Below are 19818 nucleotides of genomic sequence, written 5' to 3'. Positions count from 1 at the left end.
TTCCCACAGTCCATTTTTCACTAACGTACAATGTTGTGCTCCAAACGTACATTCTCAGAAATTTCTTCCTCAAATTAAGGCCTATGTTTGATATCGTAGACTTATTTTGGCCAGGAATGCCCTTTTTGCCAGTGCTAGTATGCTTCTGATTTCCTCCTTGCACCATCTGTCATGGGTTATTTTGCTGCCTAGGTAGTAGAATTCCTTAACTTCATCTACTTCGTGACCATCAATCCTGATGTTAAGTTTCTCGCTGTTGTCCTTTCTGCTACTTCTCATTACTTTTGTCTTTCTTCTATTTTCTCTCTGTCCATTTTCTGTACTCATTAGACTGCACATCAAGTAATTCTTTTTGAAACAGTTGTCCCTTTCTGTTGCACAGCCAATCCATTGATGTGGCAGCTCTGTGTTCAAGTACCCATGAACTTCACAACGAAAATGGGGTGGAGCCCCATCCTGCTGAAAGATAAACGGAGAGTCTGATCGCATTTGAGGCATCAGCCATTGCTACAACATGTCTTAGTAGGCATATCCAGTGACAGTGCTCTCAGCGAATCAGAATGGCCCGTACAGTTTTCGACGTGACAAGGCACAAAAAACATTCACCTTCGAGGAATCACACTCAAATTCAGTGCATTCGTGTGGATGATTTGTACCCCAGTTTCGACAATTATGCCTGTTCACTTTCAAATTAGTGTGAAAAAGTGGCTTCATCGCTAAAAATTAAACTATCAACAATGCCATCCCCATCCTCATTCATTTGTTGCAACTGCGAACAAAACTCAAATCACTTGTCTTTGTCGTCGTCATTGAGCTACTGCACTAGCTCCAATTTGAATGGTTTCATAGACAGCTTCTGTCGCAGGATTTTCCACACTATCATTGGAGCAATTTCGAGTTCACGGGATGCACGATGCACCAATTTCTTTGAACTCCTTATGAATGTCCCTTGTACACACTCCACATTCACTTCACTCACACTGGGATGTCTCCTCCTATTTGCCGGGCACAAGCAACCTGTCGTAACAAGTTTGTTGTGCCAGTGCTAAATGATCTTCCTTGTTAATAGCTTCTTACCGTACTTGGTTCTAAACATCCATTGAACAGCTGTAGCACACTTGATTTTGTCGAACTCCAACATACAGAAAGCTCGTTCCGCACCTGAACTCGCCATGTTTGTGACTAGCGCTGACTATCGGCAAATTAGCAAACTACGCTGTGGCAGTATACATGAAAAAAAAAAAAAACCTTTCAGAGTTTCTCTTCAAAATAACAAATGTATTGTTGTACAGATGGATAATAGCACTTTATGAGTTGTTCCCAACTCTGTTCAAATGGCTCTAAAGAACTATGGGACTTAACATCTGAGTCCCATAAACTTAGAACTACGTAAACCTAACTAACCTATGGACATCACACACATCCATGCCCAAAGCAGGATTCAAACCTGCAACCGTAGCAGCAGCGCGGTTCTGGACTGAAGCGCCTAGAACCGCTCGGCCACCATGGCTGACCCCCAACTCTGTTTTCAGTATTGTGGCTAACATACAAAAATTTAGCAGCATTGCATTACATGATTTCATTATATAATAATTATAACAGAAAACAATAATTTCAAGACATTCATAACAATTAAGGAATTTCTATAGGTTTGATGTTTCACAATAATTTACATTTTATATCATCCACAAGGTAGAGATTACTGGTACTGACATTATAATTGTCTTGTTAAATTGGAATCTAGATGGTAACTTGCCCTTAAATTAAGAGTTGTGGTATCAGTCAGTACAATATACTTCCTAAACTGGTGTGATTCCACACTTCTACTGTTATGTGAGTGGTCTCCTTTATTCCCAAATTATTTAAAAAAAGTTACCCTCAGAAAAGTACAAAATAACAAGTACTTTTTGAGCAATGTAACTTTTTTGCCAATTACCTTGCAGGTGACATACTGTCTAAACCAGAAAATGTGTAACAGCAGGCAACCCTGTATAATCAAGCCTTAAAATGAGTACAGTGTAAGGGCATATATTATAGTTTTAAGTATGAAATAGGAAAATAACAAAAAGGTTTAGAGAAATCTACTGCTCTCACCCTGATGAGGGTGATTATGCATAATAATATGAACTCCACAAGTCACTGAAGGCATCTGGGCACCATGCTGATCAATTATAATTTTAGTGCTGCCCACAGTATGTGGAGATTGGTCATAGTTGGACCCAAAGTGTACATATCTCATTTGGTGGTGTTCCAGATATGCCCAGTAGGAGTAAGAATGGGTTACTTGGAAGGCCACACAAGCACTCTCGCTTCTGTGGAGTGTTCCTCAATTCTTTCTGCCATATTTGACAGTGATTTAGGTGGTGTACTGAAAGTACAGGTCACCTGTGGAGATACTGTCACTGAACAACATCCACATGGTTGGTTCCTGTACAATTATAAAGGTGTTTTGTTTCAATAAATGTTTTATCTTTAAAAACTTGAAATTTGTTCATTGCTCATTTTTGGCGTTGTAATAAACAAGAGGATACACTATAAGGAAACACAATAACAATTAGAATTGTGAACTGCATGTGTTAAAGACTTAACTCTATTGACTACACTTTATTCAACAGTATTTACTTTGTGCTGCATCTCTTTGAATGTACTGTATGTTGCTCAAGTAAGAGATGAACTACTGTAATTCACAGTTTATGACTTCTCAGACAAAGAGAAGAAAACTGTTTGTGCCTGTGTACTGTTGCCTATTAGTGACAGTCCAACTCAAGACTGTTAACAGAACGTGGAAAAGATATCATGATATTTTTGTTGGCAATTTTTAGAAATGTTAACAATTTTGTCAGGCACGGCTTACATAGGGGTATACAGTTTTTGTTGGGTGTGATGGCTACTTTGCTTTTATTCCAGTGTGATAATTAGGTTCAGTTTATGTACACATACAACAATCATAGTAGTTGCAGTAATGTTTTTCTCCAGAAACTATGTGTATCATGTCTGAGATCAGTAACTCTGATAATAAAATTAAAGCAATTTGGAATATTATTGAAAGGGAATCAGGGCAACCAAGAGCACAGGAAGACTTTAGTGCCATAAAACTGAGTGACAAGTGTACTAACAAACAATCAGAAATTGAAAATATTTTCAATAATCATTTTTTAAATGTTGTGGAGAAAATAAGATCTAGATCTTCACTAGAAGAGGCAAGGCTACTAATAGAAGAGGCTATACCTGTGCAGTTTGAAACAACTGTAATTTCACCAACCTCTCCCTCTGAAATCAGTAAAATAATAAACTCACTGAAAAGTAAAAGCTCTTACGGAATTGATGGCATTTCCAGCAAGGTACTTAAAGCTTGTTCCCCACAGATAAGTAGGATTCTCAGCCACGTATGTAATAGCTCTTTGAAGCAGGGTGTTTTACCCGATAGACTGAAATATGCCATTGTAAAACCATTGCATAAAAAGGGGGATACGTCGGATGTCAACAACTACCGCCCAATCTCTCTTCTGACAGCTCTATCAAAAATTTTTTAGAAAGTAATGTATTCAAGAGTAGCCTCCCATATTTGTAAAAATAAAGTACTAACAAAATGTCAGTTTGGTTTTCAGAAAGGCTTTTCAACAGTAAATGCTATATACGCTTTCACTGATCAAATATTAAATGCTCTGAATAACCGGACATCACCCATTGGTATTTTTTGTGATCTCTCAAAGGCCTTTGATTGTGTAAATCATGGAATTCTTTTAGATAAGCTAAATCATTATGGTTTGAGTGGGTCAGTGCACAAATGGTTTAATTCATACTTAACTGGAAGAATGCAGAAAGTTGAAATAAGTGGTTCATGTAATGTTAAAACAACAGCTGATTCCTCAAATTGGGGGGCTATCAAGTATGGGGTCCCACAGGGTTCGGTCTTAGGTCCTTTACTGTTTTTGATATACATTAATGACTTACCATTCCACATTGATCACGATGCAAAGTTAGTTCTTTTTGCTGATGATACAAGTATAGTAATAACATCCAAAAACCAAGAACTAAGTGATGTAATTGTAAATGATGTTTTTCACAAAATTATTAAGTGGTTCTCAGCAAACGGACTCTCTTTAAATTTTGATAAAACACAGTATATACAGTTCCATACAGTAAATGGCACAACTCCAGTAATAAATATAGACTTTGAACAGAAGTCTGTAGCTAAGGTAGAATTTTCAAAATTTTTATGTGTGCCCATTGATGAGAGGTTAAACTGGAAGCAACACATTGATGGTCTGCTGAAACGTTTGAGTTCAGCTACGTATGCTATTAGGGTTATTGCAAATTTTGGTGATAAGAATCTCAGTAAATTAGCTTACTATGCCTACTTTCATTCACTGCTTTCGTATGGCATCATATTCTGGGGTAATTCATCGTTGAGTAGAAAAGTATTCATTGCTCAAAAATGTGTAATCAGAATAATTGCTGGAGCCCACCCACGGTCATCCTGCAGACATCTATTTAAGGATCTAGGGATCCTCACAATAACCTCACAGTATATATATTCACTTATGAAATTTGTTGTTAATAATCCAACCCAGTTCAAAAGTAATAGCGTTCAAAAGTAATAGCAGTGTGCATAGCTATAACACCAGGAGAAAGGATGATCTTCACTATGCAGGGTTAAATCTGACTTTGGCACAGAAAGGGGTAAATTATGCTGCCACAAAAGTCTTTTGTCACCTACCAAACAGCATCAAAAGCCTGACAGATAGCCAACTAACATTTAAAAATAAATTAAAAGAATTTCTAGATGACAACTCCTTCTACTCATTGGCTGAATTTTTAGATATAAATTAAGGGCATGGGGGGGGGGGGGGAACAATAACTTAAACATTAGTGTCATACAATATTTTGTGTAATGTAATATCTTGTACAGACATCTTTTATTAACCTGACATGTTCCACATCATTACGAAGTGTCATATTCATGATCTATGGAACAAGTATTAATCTAATCTAATCATACAAAAGCAACCTGCTGCTAAAACTAGTTATTGACTTTTGAAATGTTCAAATGTGTGTGAAATCTTATGGGACTTAACTGCTAAGGTAATCAGTCCCTAAGCTTACACACTACTTAACCTAAATTATCCAAAGGACAAACACACACACCCGTGCCTGAGGGAGGACTCGAACCTCCGCCGGGATCAGCTGCACAGTCCGTGACTGCAGCACTTTAGGCCGCTCGGCTAATCCCGCGCGGCTATTGACTTTTGATTGTGATTAATATTTCCTATTGAATTATTGACAAGTGGGAAGATATTTGACAAACGCAGCCATGAATTATACCAGAAATATGAGTTCGATTAAAACAAATGTTGCAGACTTTAGGAACAAAATTATTGAAAATCAGTGTAGTTTGAAACTTACTGAACTGCAGTTTCAAGTCAATATTTTAATAAAATTGCTTCTGCAACCTTTAAATATAGTAAAAGTCTGATATACTGCAGATTTTTATGTAACACAGTGGCCTTAGTACAGTCTGCATGTAGCATTTCTGTACTATTATCTAGCGTTTCTATAGTATCATATGTACCTGCAACCTTCAAGCCCTGAAAACAGTAATTGGAAGGCTACTTTTGGTTTGTCTTATTATCATTACATTATGACTGTAGTTGGACACAAACCTGAATGCATGTCTCATGATTAACATTGCGAAACATACAAGAAAGTGAACACACAACAATGTTTGATAATTATTGAAGTGGGCACAACCATGATTCCCATCATGCATTATTTTGCATCCTTGTTATGGGGTTGAGAAAAACCAGGGTATTAAAAAAAGTAGATAAAACTGGGTTTTTATGGATTTTTTTTTATTTTTTCATATTGACAATTAATTAGCTCAGTTTGAATTCCTATCACTAATTTACTCAAAATGGTTACCCATTCTTATGCCTACTTCATTAGAGACTCATTTCTTGCTCTACCAGCACTGCATCCACTGAGAAATTCTTCTTTGCCTAAGAGCAAGAGCTTGTTTGATCAAAATTAAGAAATAATTTGGAAGAAAAAAGACCCAAGATATTAGTGAAGATCTATAAATTTCAGCATGCTTCCAAAAAGTAGTAAATTGAAATTTACAGTCATTACAGTTCCACATAAAGTTAACGTTGTTCTGGAAGTGTACATGTTATTGAGCTCTGTGTCTCTTATATTGCAAGAAAAGTTAATACACAATATTAATCAAATAAATTCTTGTGACAGTAAATGTTACCTTCAGTACATATGATGGCTCTCTTTTTTGTGTAAGGCTAACTATGTTGCATTTTGGGTATTAATTTAATTTTTTTAAATACATCATTTTTTGGCATTTTTTAACTTCTGTTATGTGAGAGAGAAACTAAAAAGTACTGAGTGTGTACTAAGTGGTGATACAAAAGCAAGTCCAGCATGTGAGTGTCATGCACCTGAAGGAACAACAAGGAGATGGATGAAAGATGAGAATAAACTAAGGACTTTTGTAGCTAGAGTTGAAAGTAGTGTGAGAATGGACATAAAAAGGACAAAACTATGAACAGATACATGACTCAAAGAATGTATTTATAGTAAATAAAACAAGGCAAAGTAAATGTGTTCCACTTTCTGTATCAATTATTAAAGCTCAAGTTGCAAAATTTTGCTTTGATTACATGCAACAAAGACTTTGATTTTGATAGATAGTTTGCTGGGCGGAAGTAGCCAATGAGCATTGAAGAAGTAGAAGGTCTTTCAGTGCTGAATTTCCTTCACAGTTTCCAGAAACACACACACTAATGGTAGATCAAAATTTCAATGTTCTTGAAGTGTATAATTGTGGTGAAACTTCACTTTATATGAAATTACTCTTCTCTTTGTAACAGATACATTGGGTAAACATAATCCGAAACTGCTTTGTACAGGCAAAATTGAAAGTCTGAAATGTTTCAAGCATTTATACATGTTACCATTACAGTTCACTTACATGCATTAGAAGAATGCTTATGTGACACCTTCATAAAATGGCTTCAAGAGGAGTTTGTTTTCTCAGTGAGAAAACACCGGTGATCATTTAAGTTGAGAGAAGAAGCATTACTAATCCTTCATCAGTGTCCAGCTCATCCAACTGCTGATGTGTTGCAGCCAGAAGGTGGAAAAATAAAAACTTTGTTTTTGCCTACAAAACAAAATGGCATTAATTAAGCCATGGGATCAGAGCAACATGTGAGTATTAAGGCCAATTATCACCATGGACTGCTGACTGCAATAGTGAATTCTGATGAGGAAATTGAAAATGTTCTTGAAATATGTAAATATAAAGACTGTTGCATACTCAGGAGGCTAGTGTGGTGAAGCATCAGTCCACTATGAGAATTGCTGAAACAAGCATTCTTGAAGAAAAGGAAAAGATGAAAACTGAAGTGACACAGGTTTTAACAGCTGCAACAGCCAGTCTGCACTTGATGTTCTGCGGCGGCAGGGAGGGGGGGGGGGGGGGGGGGGGTAAAGCACTTCCCCTGACAACAGGGTTATATCGGACTTCTACTGTATTGGTTATTTGAAAAATCCTTTCAGCTGAATCCATTTGTCATTTTTCAGTGGAAACCACACACACTACCAGATGTATAGGAACTCAGAGCAGGAAGTGTGAAGAGACAGCAATCAGTGGATGATAGGAAATTTGATCTCAATAGTGTGTGTCATGCACCATGATGCCACAATTCATGTATTTTGTGAATAAATAGTATCAAATATGGCTTGCTAGCTGCCAGCATAGAACATTGTGGTGAACAAGAAATCTGTTTGTGTTAGTGTATAGACAGAGACTGGTGACTGGCTGACACACAGCATCCTATAATAAATTCAGATGTACCTTTTTAAAATACCATTTATCAGAATTGAGCCAGTAAGCAACAACACTTGATCTTAATAAAGAAACCTGCACTTCCAAAAGAAACCCATCATGAAATTGTTTTAAGTGTTTAAGGAAAAAGAAGATTTACTTAGCAGTTATGTGCAAAGATTAGGACTATACTGATATGGAAATATTTATTCATTCTCTGTCTCCTTTAGCTTTTGCTGCCAAAAAATTTACATTACATGAAACATGTTGCAGGATATCTGACATGGCTGTGTTCTTCACCTTTCACAACCAATCATTGGTAAGAACGATAAAGCCCTGCAAACACTGCCATTTTGAGAAACCTTTTACAAAATGAAGGTGGACTAACCAACAAAAAGAAAAATTTATATTACATATCTAAATAAGTAAAAATCTAACAATGGAAAATCCAGGATGGAATGTAACAATACCAGAGAAGGAAAGTTGCTACTCACCATATAGCAGAGATGCTGAGTCGCAATAGGCACAATAAAAAGATTCACAAAATTAAAGCTTTCGGCCATTAAGGCCTTTGTCAGCAGTAGACACACATACATACACACAAGCACATTAATATAAACAGAACTTTCACACACGTCTGCAGTCACAGAGAGCTGAGACCACACAAGTAAAAACCTCCTTCTTTGGATATACAGTGTGTCAACATGCATCTGTCAAATAATGTGTTTTATGTGCAATTTGCTACACCCTGAAATGACACAGGTGAAGCAAAATAACCAATGTGTGTGAGAGAGGGATGTACGTTGCTTACAGTTGTAAATTTATTATTCCTTTAATTCTAATTTTGAGGCTTAACTTACTGTGACTAAATTCCAAAGATAAGCTCTGTGAATAAAAAAAGGAACATTATTAGCTTGAATGCTCAGTAGTCTTAAAGCAAGGTAATATAATATCACTAAAAGGAATAGTTTTTTGACAAAACCACTCTGAAATTTCTAAAAGCCATCCTCTGATGAGCACTAGAATTCTACTGCCATGTATAACTCTGGCCTATAACAGCAAATTGTCTGAAATTATCAAATTCTAAAACCATAAGCTGCAGAAAATCCTTACAAGATCAGCAGAGACAAAATATAGCAAACTAGTAAAAACTTTAGTTACATGAAGGTATAAGCCCCAAAATTGTGTTGTAGAAAAATAAAAAATAAATTGAGTAAAGCGTACTTTTTTAATGTCATTTTACACAAAACCTTGTAAAAATTGAGTTTATCAGTGATATAAGAGCTATCATTATACAAACAAACATACGTTCATTAATGCATAACATATTGCAGTAAACTTTTTTAAAAAATCTTCTGTTTCAGGTGCCATGAGGAGTATAATATCTGGTTCTGCACTGAAATGGAGGCACAGCATTACATTTTATTCTGGTGAAGTGCTACAAATATTTTTGTTGCTCTAAGTATTGCACTTATCTATGAATTCTTTGATTTTGTGTGCTGCTCCCAGTCCATGAAACCACCTTTGTAGTGCTTTGCCCTGAAACGTTAAAAATTGTTTGTAACTATGTAATTCTATGTATGGTTAATTGTATATTACTCTGGAAACAAAAATATGGTACCCTATCAAAATATTTTTATGTTTATGAGACACTAATTATCGTATAATGTGTGTGCGCACTAAGGGTGTACTTTTTGATGTGAAAGTATTTCAAGAACTGAAGCTGTAAATACACTAGATTATTTACTTGTATGCTGTGGTGTTTGAAATGTGTACATTAAATATAAAAACTGCCTTATTTACAAATAAATTACTGTATTATATGTAATATTCATTTTTAAAAATATATACATATTAGTGACAAGGCAAAGAATGTTAACTCAGCACTTGATGTAAAAGTCTTGGTAAAGTCAGTTTTCTGTTGTTGTAAACACTGAACTTACGTACGTCAAAGTCAAAACTTCACCTCAAATTGATGAGAACAAACAAAAGAAAGTGTATCTTCCAAAAACTGTACGGAGAGCATTCTCCCAGTAACTAAGGCAAACAGGAAGAATGCTATTCCTTTGTGCACTTTTTAATAAATGTAACTGCTGAATTTCCATTGGCTATGGCTAATATATTGTGCCATCAAGGCCATGGCTAATATACTGTCCCATCTGTTACTACATAAGCAACTCTCTTCATTTCTCCTCTGCTTTTCAACTGCAGATGAAACAAAACACCATTCAGACCTATCTGTAATCATCTGGCCATATGACGTTATTTACAAGGATGAACACAAACATGAAAGAGAGGGACAACGTGCAGGGTTTCACAACACACCCTATTACAAAAGGCATTAAAGAAAACTGCAGTTACAATAAGACACACAGGTTTGCATCAACTTTTTGTTTTAATGACTTGCTTCCTCTGTCCAACCATCTTTCCATACAGCCTAGCCACCAGCAGCTGTTGCATCTGTAGTGATTAGCAGTCCCTCTCAAAATATTCGAAGAGTCTCATTGAGGCCTAGATGTAAGATCTGTACCATACTGCCTCCCACCAGCAGATACTCCAGTCTGGTCACAAGCATCATCTATTGTATCAAAGGCAGGGCTACATGTGAGAGCAGTCATGTGATGTACACACTAAGTTGCAACTGCTGTGCTGTATTCTATGTGGGCGTGACAACCAACAAGCTGTCTGTATGAACAGACACTGACAAATTGTGGCCAAGAAACAGCTGGACCAGCCAGCTCCTCAGCATACTGCCAACACATTTTTCACTCCAATGACTGCTTCAAACCCTGTGCCATCTGGATTCTTCCTGCCAACACCAGCTTTTCTGAACTGCACAGCTGGGAACTCTCCTTGTAATATATAATATATCCTGCATTCCCGTACCCCCCCCCTCCCCCCCCCGGCCTCAACCATTGTTAGTCACTGTCCTTCACTCACCTGTCTTCTTCTCAGTTCCAACTCCAACACTACACAGCCTTCTATTCCACCAATGCACCCAGAGTCTTTTTGCCTCTTTCCTTTTCCACTGCTCTCTTCCATCCTCGCTCTCCGTCTGCACCGATATGCCCTACCCTCTCTCTACCGGACCTATATGCTCCCAAGAGCACACTTCACCATCCCCTAATCCTACCATGCTATCCATCTTCCTCCCCACCCCAGCCTCCTCCTCACCCTCAAGAAGGCCATTTGGCTGAAAGTTTACTGTTAAGCAGTCTTTTTGTTGTGCCTGTCTGCCACTCAATGTCTCCACTATTGGTGAGTAGCAATCTATCCTTGGTTTTCCATTGTCTGAAGAAGATACATGTAGTTCTGATGATAGTGTTTCTACTGGCAATACTAGGAACTGCTTTTCCTAAATGTTCTGATTTAGGAATGTTGTGTTCAGCCATCTCATAGTTTTATAGTTTCCTTGAGTGAATTTTCATCTTCATACATTGCATAACTTTTTATTTACTTGCTTACATGGTTTATGACTGGATGCAAGACTTTCTAGTTGATACCACTTGGGCTCTTTGTGTCAGGTATCTTTATCAATGGCTGTCTCATGTAGATGGCATTTCACTGCACAGAGGGTTTGGAATTCAACCCATGACATTGGTCAAGTTTGGAGTTCAGGAATTATGTAGCACCAGCTCAGCTCCTACAATAGTACAACTGACAAATTTTACATCTCTTAACTATTCAAGTAAAATTATAATGGAAATACTACCTATGGTAGAGAAATACCTCCTCATTAGATGATGCGTACTGTTCTTACTACAGAGTCTATGTCTCTTACAAATTTAACTGAGTGGAGCAAAGAATAAACAAACAAATTAAAAAACTGCAATATCTGTGAATGTGAGTGGGCTTAAATTAAAAGGGAGCAAGGAATGATAGAACAAGATATATTTTTATTCATACTCATGTCGTATTCCGGATACCTCATCATGAATGAGAGCCTTTAGGGACATGGAACAAGTCAAATTATACATTAACAAACCACTTCTGTAATGTATATTAACAGAAAATTATGACTAGTGTGAATCTACTCACACTAACAACTTGCATTAATAATTATGATGTTGTTGTTGTTATGGTATTCAGTACTGAGACTGGTTTGATGCAGCTCTCCATGCTACTCTATCCTGTGCAAGCTTCTTCATCTCCCAGTACCTACTGCAACCTACATCCTTCTGAATCTGCTTAGTGTAGTCATCTCTTGGTCTCCCTCTACAATTTTTACCCTCCACGCTGCCCTGCAATACTAAATTGGTGATCCCTTGATGCCTCAGAACATGTCCTACCAACCGGTCCCTTCTTCTGGTCAAGTTGTACCACAAACTTCTCTTCTCCCCAATCCTATTCAATACTTCCTCATTAGTTATGTGATCTACCCATCTAATCTTCAGCATTTTTCTGTAGCACCACATTTCGAAAGCTTCTATTCTCTTCTTGTCCAAACTATTTATCGTCCATGTTTCACTTCCATACATGGCTACACTCCATACAAATACTTTCAGAAATGACTTCCTGCACTTAAATCTATACTCGATGTTAACAAATTTCTCTTCTTCAGAAACACTTTCCTTGCCATTGCCAGTCTACATTTTATATCCTCTCTACTTCGACCATCATCAGTTATTTTGCTCCCCAAATAGCAAAACTCCTTTACTACTTTAAGTGTCTCATTTCCTAATCTAATTCCCTCAACATCACTCGACTTAATTCGACTACATTCCATTATCCTCATTTTGCTTATGTTGATGTTCATCTTATATCCTCCTTTCAAGACACTATCCATTCCGTTCAACTGCACTTCCAAGTCCTTTGCTGTCTCTGACAGAATTACAATATCATCAGTGAACCTCAAAATTTTTATTTCTTCTCCCTGGATTTTAATACCTACTCGAAATTTTTCTTTTGTTTCCTTTACTGCTTGCTCAATATACAGATTGAATAACATCGGAGAGATGCTACAACCCTGTCTCACTCCCTTCCCAACCACTGCTTCGCTTTCATGTCCCTCGACTTTTATAACTGCCATCTGGTTTCTGTACAAATTGTAAATAGCCTTTCGCTCCCTGTATTTTACCCCTGCCACCTTTAGAATTTGAAAGAGAGTATTCCAGTCAACATTGTCAAAACTTTCTCTAAGTCTACAAATGCTAGAAACGTAGGTTTGCCCTTCCTTAATCTAGCTTCTAAGATAAGTCGTAGGGTCAGTATTGCCTCACGTGTTCCAATATTTCTACGGAATCCAAACTGATCTTCCCCGAGGTCGGCTTCTACTAGTTTTTCCATTCGTCTGTAAAGAATTCGCGTTAGTATTTTGCAGCTGTGACTTATTAAACTGATAGTTCGGTAATTTTCACATCTGTCAACACCTGCTTTCTTTGGGATTGGGATTATTATATTCTTCTTGAAGTCTGAGGGTATTTCGCCTGTTTCACACATCTTGCTCACCAGATGGTAGAGTTTTGTCAGGACTGGCTCTCCCAAGGCCGTCAGTAGTTTCAATGGAATGTTGTCTACTCCAGGGGCCTTGTTTCGACTCAGGTCTTTCAGTGCTCCGTCAAACTCTTCACGCAGTATCGTATCTCCCATTTCATCTTCATCTACATCCTCTTCCAGTTCCATAATATTGTCCTCAAGTACATCGCCCTTGTATAGACCCTCTATATACTCCTTCCACCTTTCTGCTTTCCCTTCTTTGCTTAGAACTGGGTTTCCATCTGAGCTCTTGATGTTCATACAAGTGGTTCTCTTATCTCCAAAGGTCTCTTTAATTTTCCTGTAGGCAGTATCTATTTTACCCCTAGTGAGATAAGCCTCTACATCCTTACAGTTGTTCTCTAGCCATCCCTGCTTAGCCATTTTGCACTTCCTGTCGATCTCATTTTTGAGACGTCTGTATTCCTTTTTGCCGGCTTCATTTACTGCATTTTTATATTTTCTCCTTTCATCAATTAAATTCAATATTTCTTCTGTTACCCAAGGATTTCTACTAGTCCTCGTCTTTTTACCTACTTGATCCTCTGCTACCTTCACTACTTCATACCTCAAAGCTACCCATTCTTCTTCTACTGTATTTCTTTCCCCCATTCCTGTCAATTGCTCCCTTATGCCCCAATTGCTCCCTGAAACTCTGTACAACCTCTGGTTTAGTCAGTTTATCCAGGTCCCATCTCCTTAAATTCCCACCTTTTTGCAATTTCTTCAGTTTTAATCTACAGTTCATAACCAATAGATTGTGGTCAGTCCACATCTGCCCTTGGAAATGTCTTACAATTTAAAACCTGCTTCCTAAATCTCTGTCTCACCATTATATAATCTATCTGAAACCTGTCAGTATCTCCAGGCTTCTTCCATGTATACAGCCTTCTTTTATGATTCTTGAACCAAGTGTTAGCTATGATTAAGTTGTGCTCTGTGCAAAATTCTACCAGGCGGCTTCCTCTTTCATTTCTTAGCCCCAGTCCATAGTCACCTACTACGTTTCCTTCTCTCCCTTTTCCTACTGTCGAATTCCAGTCACCCATGACTATTAAATTTTCGTCACCCTTCACTATCTGAATAATTTCCTTTATTTCATCATACATTTCTTCAATTTCTTCGTCATCTGCAGAGCTAGTTGGCATAAAAACTTGTACTACTGTAGTAGGTGTGGGCTTCGTATCTATCTTGGCTACAATAATGCGTTCACTGTACTGTTTGTAGTAGCTTACCCGCATTCCTATTCATTATTAAACCTACTCCTGCATTACCCCTATTTGATTTTGTGTTTATAACCCTGTAGTCACCTGACCAGAAGTCTTGTTCCTCCTGCCACCGAACTTCACTAATTCCCACTATATCTAACTTTAACCTATCCATTTCCCTTTTTAAATTTTCTAACCTACCTGATATGTAATTATGATATGTAATTATAAATTCATGAGTGCATATTAGAAGGAAACAGATACTTGGAAAACAGTCATTGCTTCTTCTCTTATACTACTCAACTATGTTATCTAATCTACATCTGTGAACTACATGGCAGAAGGTAATTCCCACTGACCATGAAAGCTACCCTTTCTTGTATATGTTCAATATCCCAGATAGTTCTATTTGGTATGGGTACCAAACATTTGAACAGTATTCTATGATGGGTCACACAGGTGTTTTTCTCAACAATATTCTGCAATTGGTCACACAGGTGTTTTTTGTAAAGAGTCACCTTTGTAGACTGACTGCATTTTCCCAGTATCCTACCAGTAAATAAAAGTCTGCCACCTGCTTCATGTAATTACAATTTGTGCCCATCTACCGATGAATCAGTAGTTATTGTATCCTCATTTGTTACTATCAGTTGGCCAAGTTTGCATGACGTACTGAATGTGTTTCATTACTCACATTTTCTTTTCTTTGCAAGTCACATCTTATTTGGGTATATTCCAGTCCATCATTCTCATCAGACTGCGTTGGCAGTACTCGAATTAACAAAAACATTTTGTTACTCCCACACTGTTTGACCAATTGGTAGTTTCTGTATTCCTATTTATACCCTTAAACGCATTTTATTTTGTCTCTTGAAGTTAATCTTGTTCAATGTGCACCTGGCAATGCACAGGACGTAGGACAGGTTAATCTGCGCGCCTGTTTTGGTGACAAATTGTTTCAGACTTGTGTTTAATTTTTTATTTTGATCTTGCTAATAGTATCAACATTCATACATTAACCATATTTTAGTGTGATTTAATTAAACATCTTATTTTACCTTTGATTTCTTAAAATAATGTGCATGGTATACCTACAGTGCAGACACTATGGCTTAGATATCTTCATAACTCATGTGATGAATGTTTTATGGGAACAAATTTACATAGGATATATTTTAGTGTGGTTTTAGACTGTGTATAGTATTCGATTAGGATTACCGGCAGGCAAAACATTGGTTCTTGGATTTTACGATCCTATAATACGTATACTAATAATTCACTCAGTATTGACAATGTTTAGAAATTAACCTGCAAACCCCTCCTTCCTCTTTTCTCAGAAGTTACACTTTTTCCTTGCAGGAAGTAAATGCATGTTCACTGCAGGTTGGACACTTTATAAGCAATGACTACAATTAGAAAAAAATCATTTGTAAATGGTAAGTGACTTAATAGTAATGGATACATTAGGTTCAAAGTTTAGCCACAGACCTACTTTGTGCTATCAATTTACTTACTTTGTATATCCAAGCTCTAGAGCTGTTTGCAATGCTTTCAGGCTCCTTCCTCCAGCACGGCAAGAAAATACGAGAGGTGCATCTAGACCAGGTTTTGTTGCATTATATTTCTTTTGAAACTCGCTGTCTGAAAGCTCTCCTAAAGCCTTGGACACATCTTTCACTGAAATTTAATCACAAATAAATTAGTTTGGTCATTTTTGTGACACATATACTATAATCTAAAGTTACATTCTTCAAGCATTGCATTAGGCTGTGATCTAAAAAGGGAAACACACTATCGCACCCCTCTCAGATTTGGTGGTTAAGATGGCTCAGTCGATAGCCTGTCAAAAATGGAACACAGATCAAGCATGAAAACAGGAAGAAGGTGTTCTGAACTGTGAAAAAAAAAAAGCAGAATAAAAACACTAATCAGTTTAAGGACAAGAAATGCAACATCGAGCACACTGAAACAGCAACGACGTCTTAGAAAAGACTTCGCGGCGTTGGACTGCCATGCAGGTGACGGTGTATTCAAATTTGTGTCTGTGTTGTGGTGTGATGTCCATTTGCAACAGTGAGGTGCAAGGAAGGGAGCCATAATGACAGTTGATTCTGCACAACTACTCTATTAGCAGCCGTAAGGAAGTGGCTTTTAAATGGGAACTGCAGATGTTTGGTGACAAAGTGACAAGTCAACAAATCCTCCACCAAAAAATATGTCTGGTAGGACATACATGGCTTTAGTGACAGTACGTGTGTCATATGGTGTGAATCTCTTACCGATGCACCTAACTTGTACACCTGGTAAGTGAATGTCTGGTATGTCATACACGGCATTAGTGACAGTACGTGTGTCATATGGTGTGAATATCTTACCGACGCACCTAACTTGTACACATGGTAAGTGAATGAGATATGCCTGCTTGTTTGATTTTGGTGTTTGAATGAATGTGAATATGATCACTCTCAAGGAGATGATGAAAACATAATAGTTTGTCAGATGATGAAAACATAATAGTTTGTCATGTAAGCTGCAACAAATGAACATAACAGTTTCACAATCACAAATTTTCTCTGTGATCTGTCAAAATGTATGTTTTTAATGTCTTTGAAGTTGTGTTCCATTTTGGAAGTTTTGTCTCTTAAATTCCTTTGTTGTAACAAAGTTTACACCTGTCTATTTGTTGTTTTCATTTCTGTGAGATGTCTATGTGGTATCTTGCTCTTGCTGTTCATCACATATACTTGCAATGGTAACGTATTCTTACCACATGACTTATATTCTATAACCAGTGTATAGTATGACAACTGCCAAGACTACATAAACAAATACACATTTCAATGACCGGACAGAGTTCAGTATACCTTCTACCTGTTTTCGTGCTTGGTCTCTGTTCAGTTTTTGACGGGATATCCACTAAGCCATCTTATCATAAAATCTCAGAGGGGTGCTATGGAGAGTTTCTCTTGTAAGGTGCGTTTCTGTGCCTAATTTTCATCTTCTAATGCTAGAGAGATCATTAGAGGCCATAAAGACTAGCTCAGCAAGTCAAGTTCTTTATACGTACCCGCACAATGGCCTGCAGAGGCAAATCAAAGTGTATTATGGAAGCTTGTACCATGGACCTGTTTCATTCCGATGCTCCTCTTTTTCTTTGTTTACATACAGTTGCGACTAGGCCTAATTTTTGTAAATGTGTTTTTCTTCTTTTTTTTTCAGTAATCTAACTTATTGTCACTAAAGTGTTTGTTTACATACCATTGAGACTATACCTAATCTTTTGTAAAAGTGTTTTTTTTTTTTGTTTTTCAGGAATTTAATTTGACTTATTCTCACTAAAGTAAGATTTTTACCATGAGTGAAAAGTGCCTGTCGTGCCATAGAATTGTAAGCTCCGGGGTTTGGTGTGATGGCTGCAGTAGTTTTTTTCCATTGGGGTGACTGTAGCGGTGTGGGAAGTGGGGAAGTGGATCAGACTCATCAGTGGTTCTGTAGGATATGCAGTAGAGATAGGAAAATAGTGGAACAGGAGGGGAAAATTGCTATCCTTCAGGCACAGTTAGGGCAAGCTAGAGAAGATCTTAACAGGTGAAGCATAGAGAAGGGTAAAGAGAGGTGGGAAGTGGGAACAGATAACAGGAGGAACAGACCTAGAACCTTGTCAGACAGCTTTGTGGTGAATGCAAAGAATAAGTTTGACCTGTTGCTTCAGTTAGAAACTGATGAGCCTCAGACTGAGATAGGTGTAGAGAGGGCACAACAAACTTCCAGTAGAAAATTGAATAAGAATGTAGGGAAGTCAGCAAAGAGAAAGAAAGTTTTGTTGTTAGGTAGTTCACATGCCAGAGGTGTAGGCCAACTTTTGCAGGACCAGTTAGGATCAGAATACCAGGTCACAAATTTTTTTTAAACCTAGTGCTGGTCTCGGTCAGGTGACAGAGGATTTAGGTTCACAATGTAAAGATTTTTCCAAGGAAGATACTGAGGTTATTGTGGGTGTGCCGGGCAGTAGTATTGACAGAGATCCTGGGTACAATATAGAGTGTGACCTGGCAAAGATTGCATCAGCAATGAGACATATCAATGTTGAGTTTGTGTCTGTTCTGAGACGCCATGACCAACCTCATTTAAACTCTTCTGTCAGGAGAGTTAATTTGGAGTTGGAATAACTACTTGGGTCGGGTGCAGGGTCTCGTATTGGTTTGGTTCCTGTTGGTTCTCTCACAAGGGAACCTCCCCATCGCATCCCCCTCAGATATAGTTATAAGTTGGCACAGGGATAGGCCTTGAATAACTGAACACTGATCAATCGAGAAAACAGGAAGAAGTTGTGTGGAACTATGAAAAAAATAAGCAAAATATACAAACTGAGTAGTCCATGCGCAAGGTAGGCAACATCAAGGAAAGTGTGAGCGTACGAGTGCCGTGATCCCGTGGTTAGCGTGAGCAGCTGCGGAACGAGAGGTTCTTGGTTCAAGTCTTCTCTTGAGTGAAAAGTTTAATTTTTTATTTTCAGACAATTATCAAAGTTCAGGCACTCACACATAATCAACTTCGCTCTACAAAATTCCAGGACATGTTCACATTTGCTTGGACATATGCAGGATTTGACGGTCTACACACGGAAACATTTGAAAACGTGAAAAACATGTTTTGACAGAGCACAGGGAAAACTGTGCGACTGTGAAACTGTTGCATTCATTTGTTGCAGTTTATGTGACAAACTCTTACGTTTTCATCACTTTTTTGGGAGTGATTATCACATCCACAAGAAAACCTAAATCGGGCAAGGTAGAAGAATCTTTTTACCCATTCGCCAAGTGTACAAGTTAGGTGGGTCGACAACATATTCCTGTCATATGACGCACATGCCGTCACAAGTGTCGTATAGAATATATCACACGTGTCTTCCTGTGGAGGAATCGGTTGACCTATGACCTTGCGATCAAATGTTTTCAGTTCCTATTGGAGAGGCACGTCCTTTCGCATACTAATCGCACGGTTTTGAAGTGCGGTCGCAAAACACAGACACTAAACTTATTACAGTGAACAGACATGTCAATGAATGAGCGGACAGATCATAACTTTGCAAAAATAAATAAAGTAAAATTTTCGCTCGAGGGAAGACTCGAACCCAGGACCTCACGTACCGCAGCTGCGCACTCTAACCACGAGACCACGGCGTTCCTCAGCTCAGATTGTCCTTAATGTTGCCAATCTTCCGCATGGACTACGCAGTTTGTATATTTTGCTGATTTTTTTCATAGTTCCACACAACTTCTTCCTGTTTTCTCGATT

The 19818-nt window shown here is 37.8% G+C and overlaps 2 protein-coding genes across 3 annotated transcripts in view; one reads left to right on the top strand and one right to left on the bottom strand.

Annotated features, from left to right (window-relative positions):
- LOC126094666 (NKAP family protein CG6066) overlaps positions 1-9340 on the top strand; it is a 59137-nt gene extending 49797 nt beyond the window's left edge. The window contains exon 6 of the mRNA XM_049909179.1: positions 9202-9340. The gene's annotated coding sequence lies outside the window, so the exon portion shown is untranslated. The remainder of the gene's footprint in view (positions 1-9201) is intronic.
- The window catches only part of LOC126094687 (rhodanese domain-containing protein CG4456-like), an 83720-nt gene continuing 72948 nt past the window's right edge, over positions 9047-19818 (bottom strand). For both annotated transcript variants that reach the window (XM_049909213.1, XM_049909221.1), the window contains exons 3-4: positions 16035-16197; positions 9047-9376 (exon numbers count right to left, since the gene is read on the bottom strand). In XM_049909213.1, coding sequence (XP_049765170.1) covers positions 9313-9376; positions 16035-16197 — 227 coding nt within the window. In that variant the 3' untranslated portion in view covers positions 9047-9312. The remainder of the gene's footprint in view (positions 9377-16034; positions 16198-19818) is intronic.

The sequence above is a fragment of the Schistocerca cancellata genome, chromosome 1, assembly GCF_023864275.1.
Source record: "Schistocerca cancellata isolate TAMUIC-IGC-003103 chromosome 1, iqSchCanc2.1, whole genome shotgun sequence".
NCBI lineage: Eukaryota > Metazoa > Arthropoda > Insecta > Orthoptera > Acrididae > Schistocerca > Schistocerca cancellata.
Note: the sequence above shows the minus strand (reverse complement) of the source record. Positions and strands in the feature narration are given on the sequence as shown.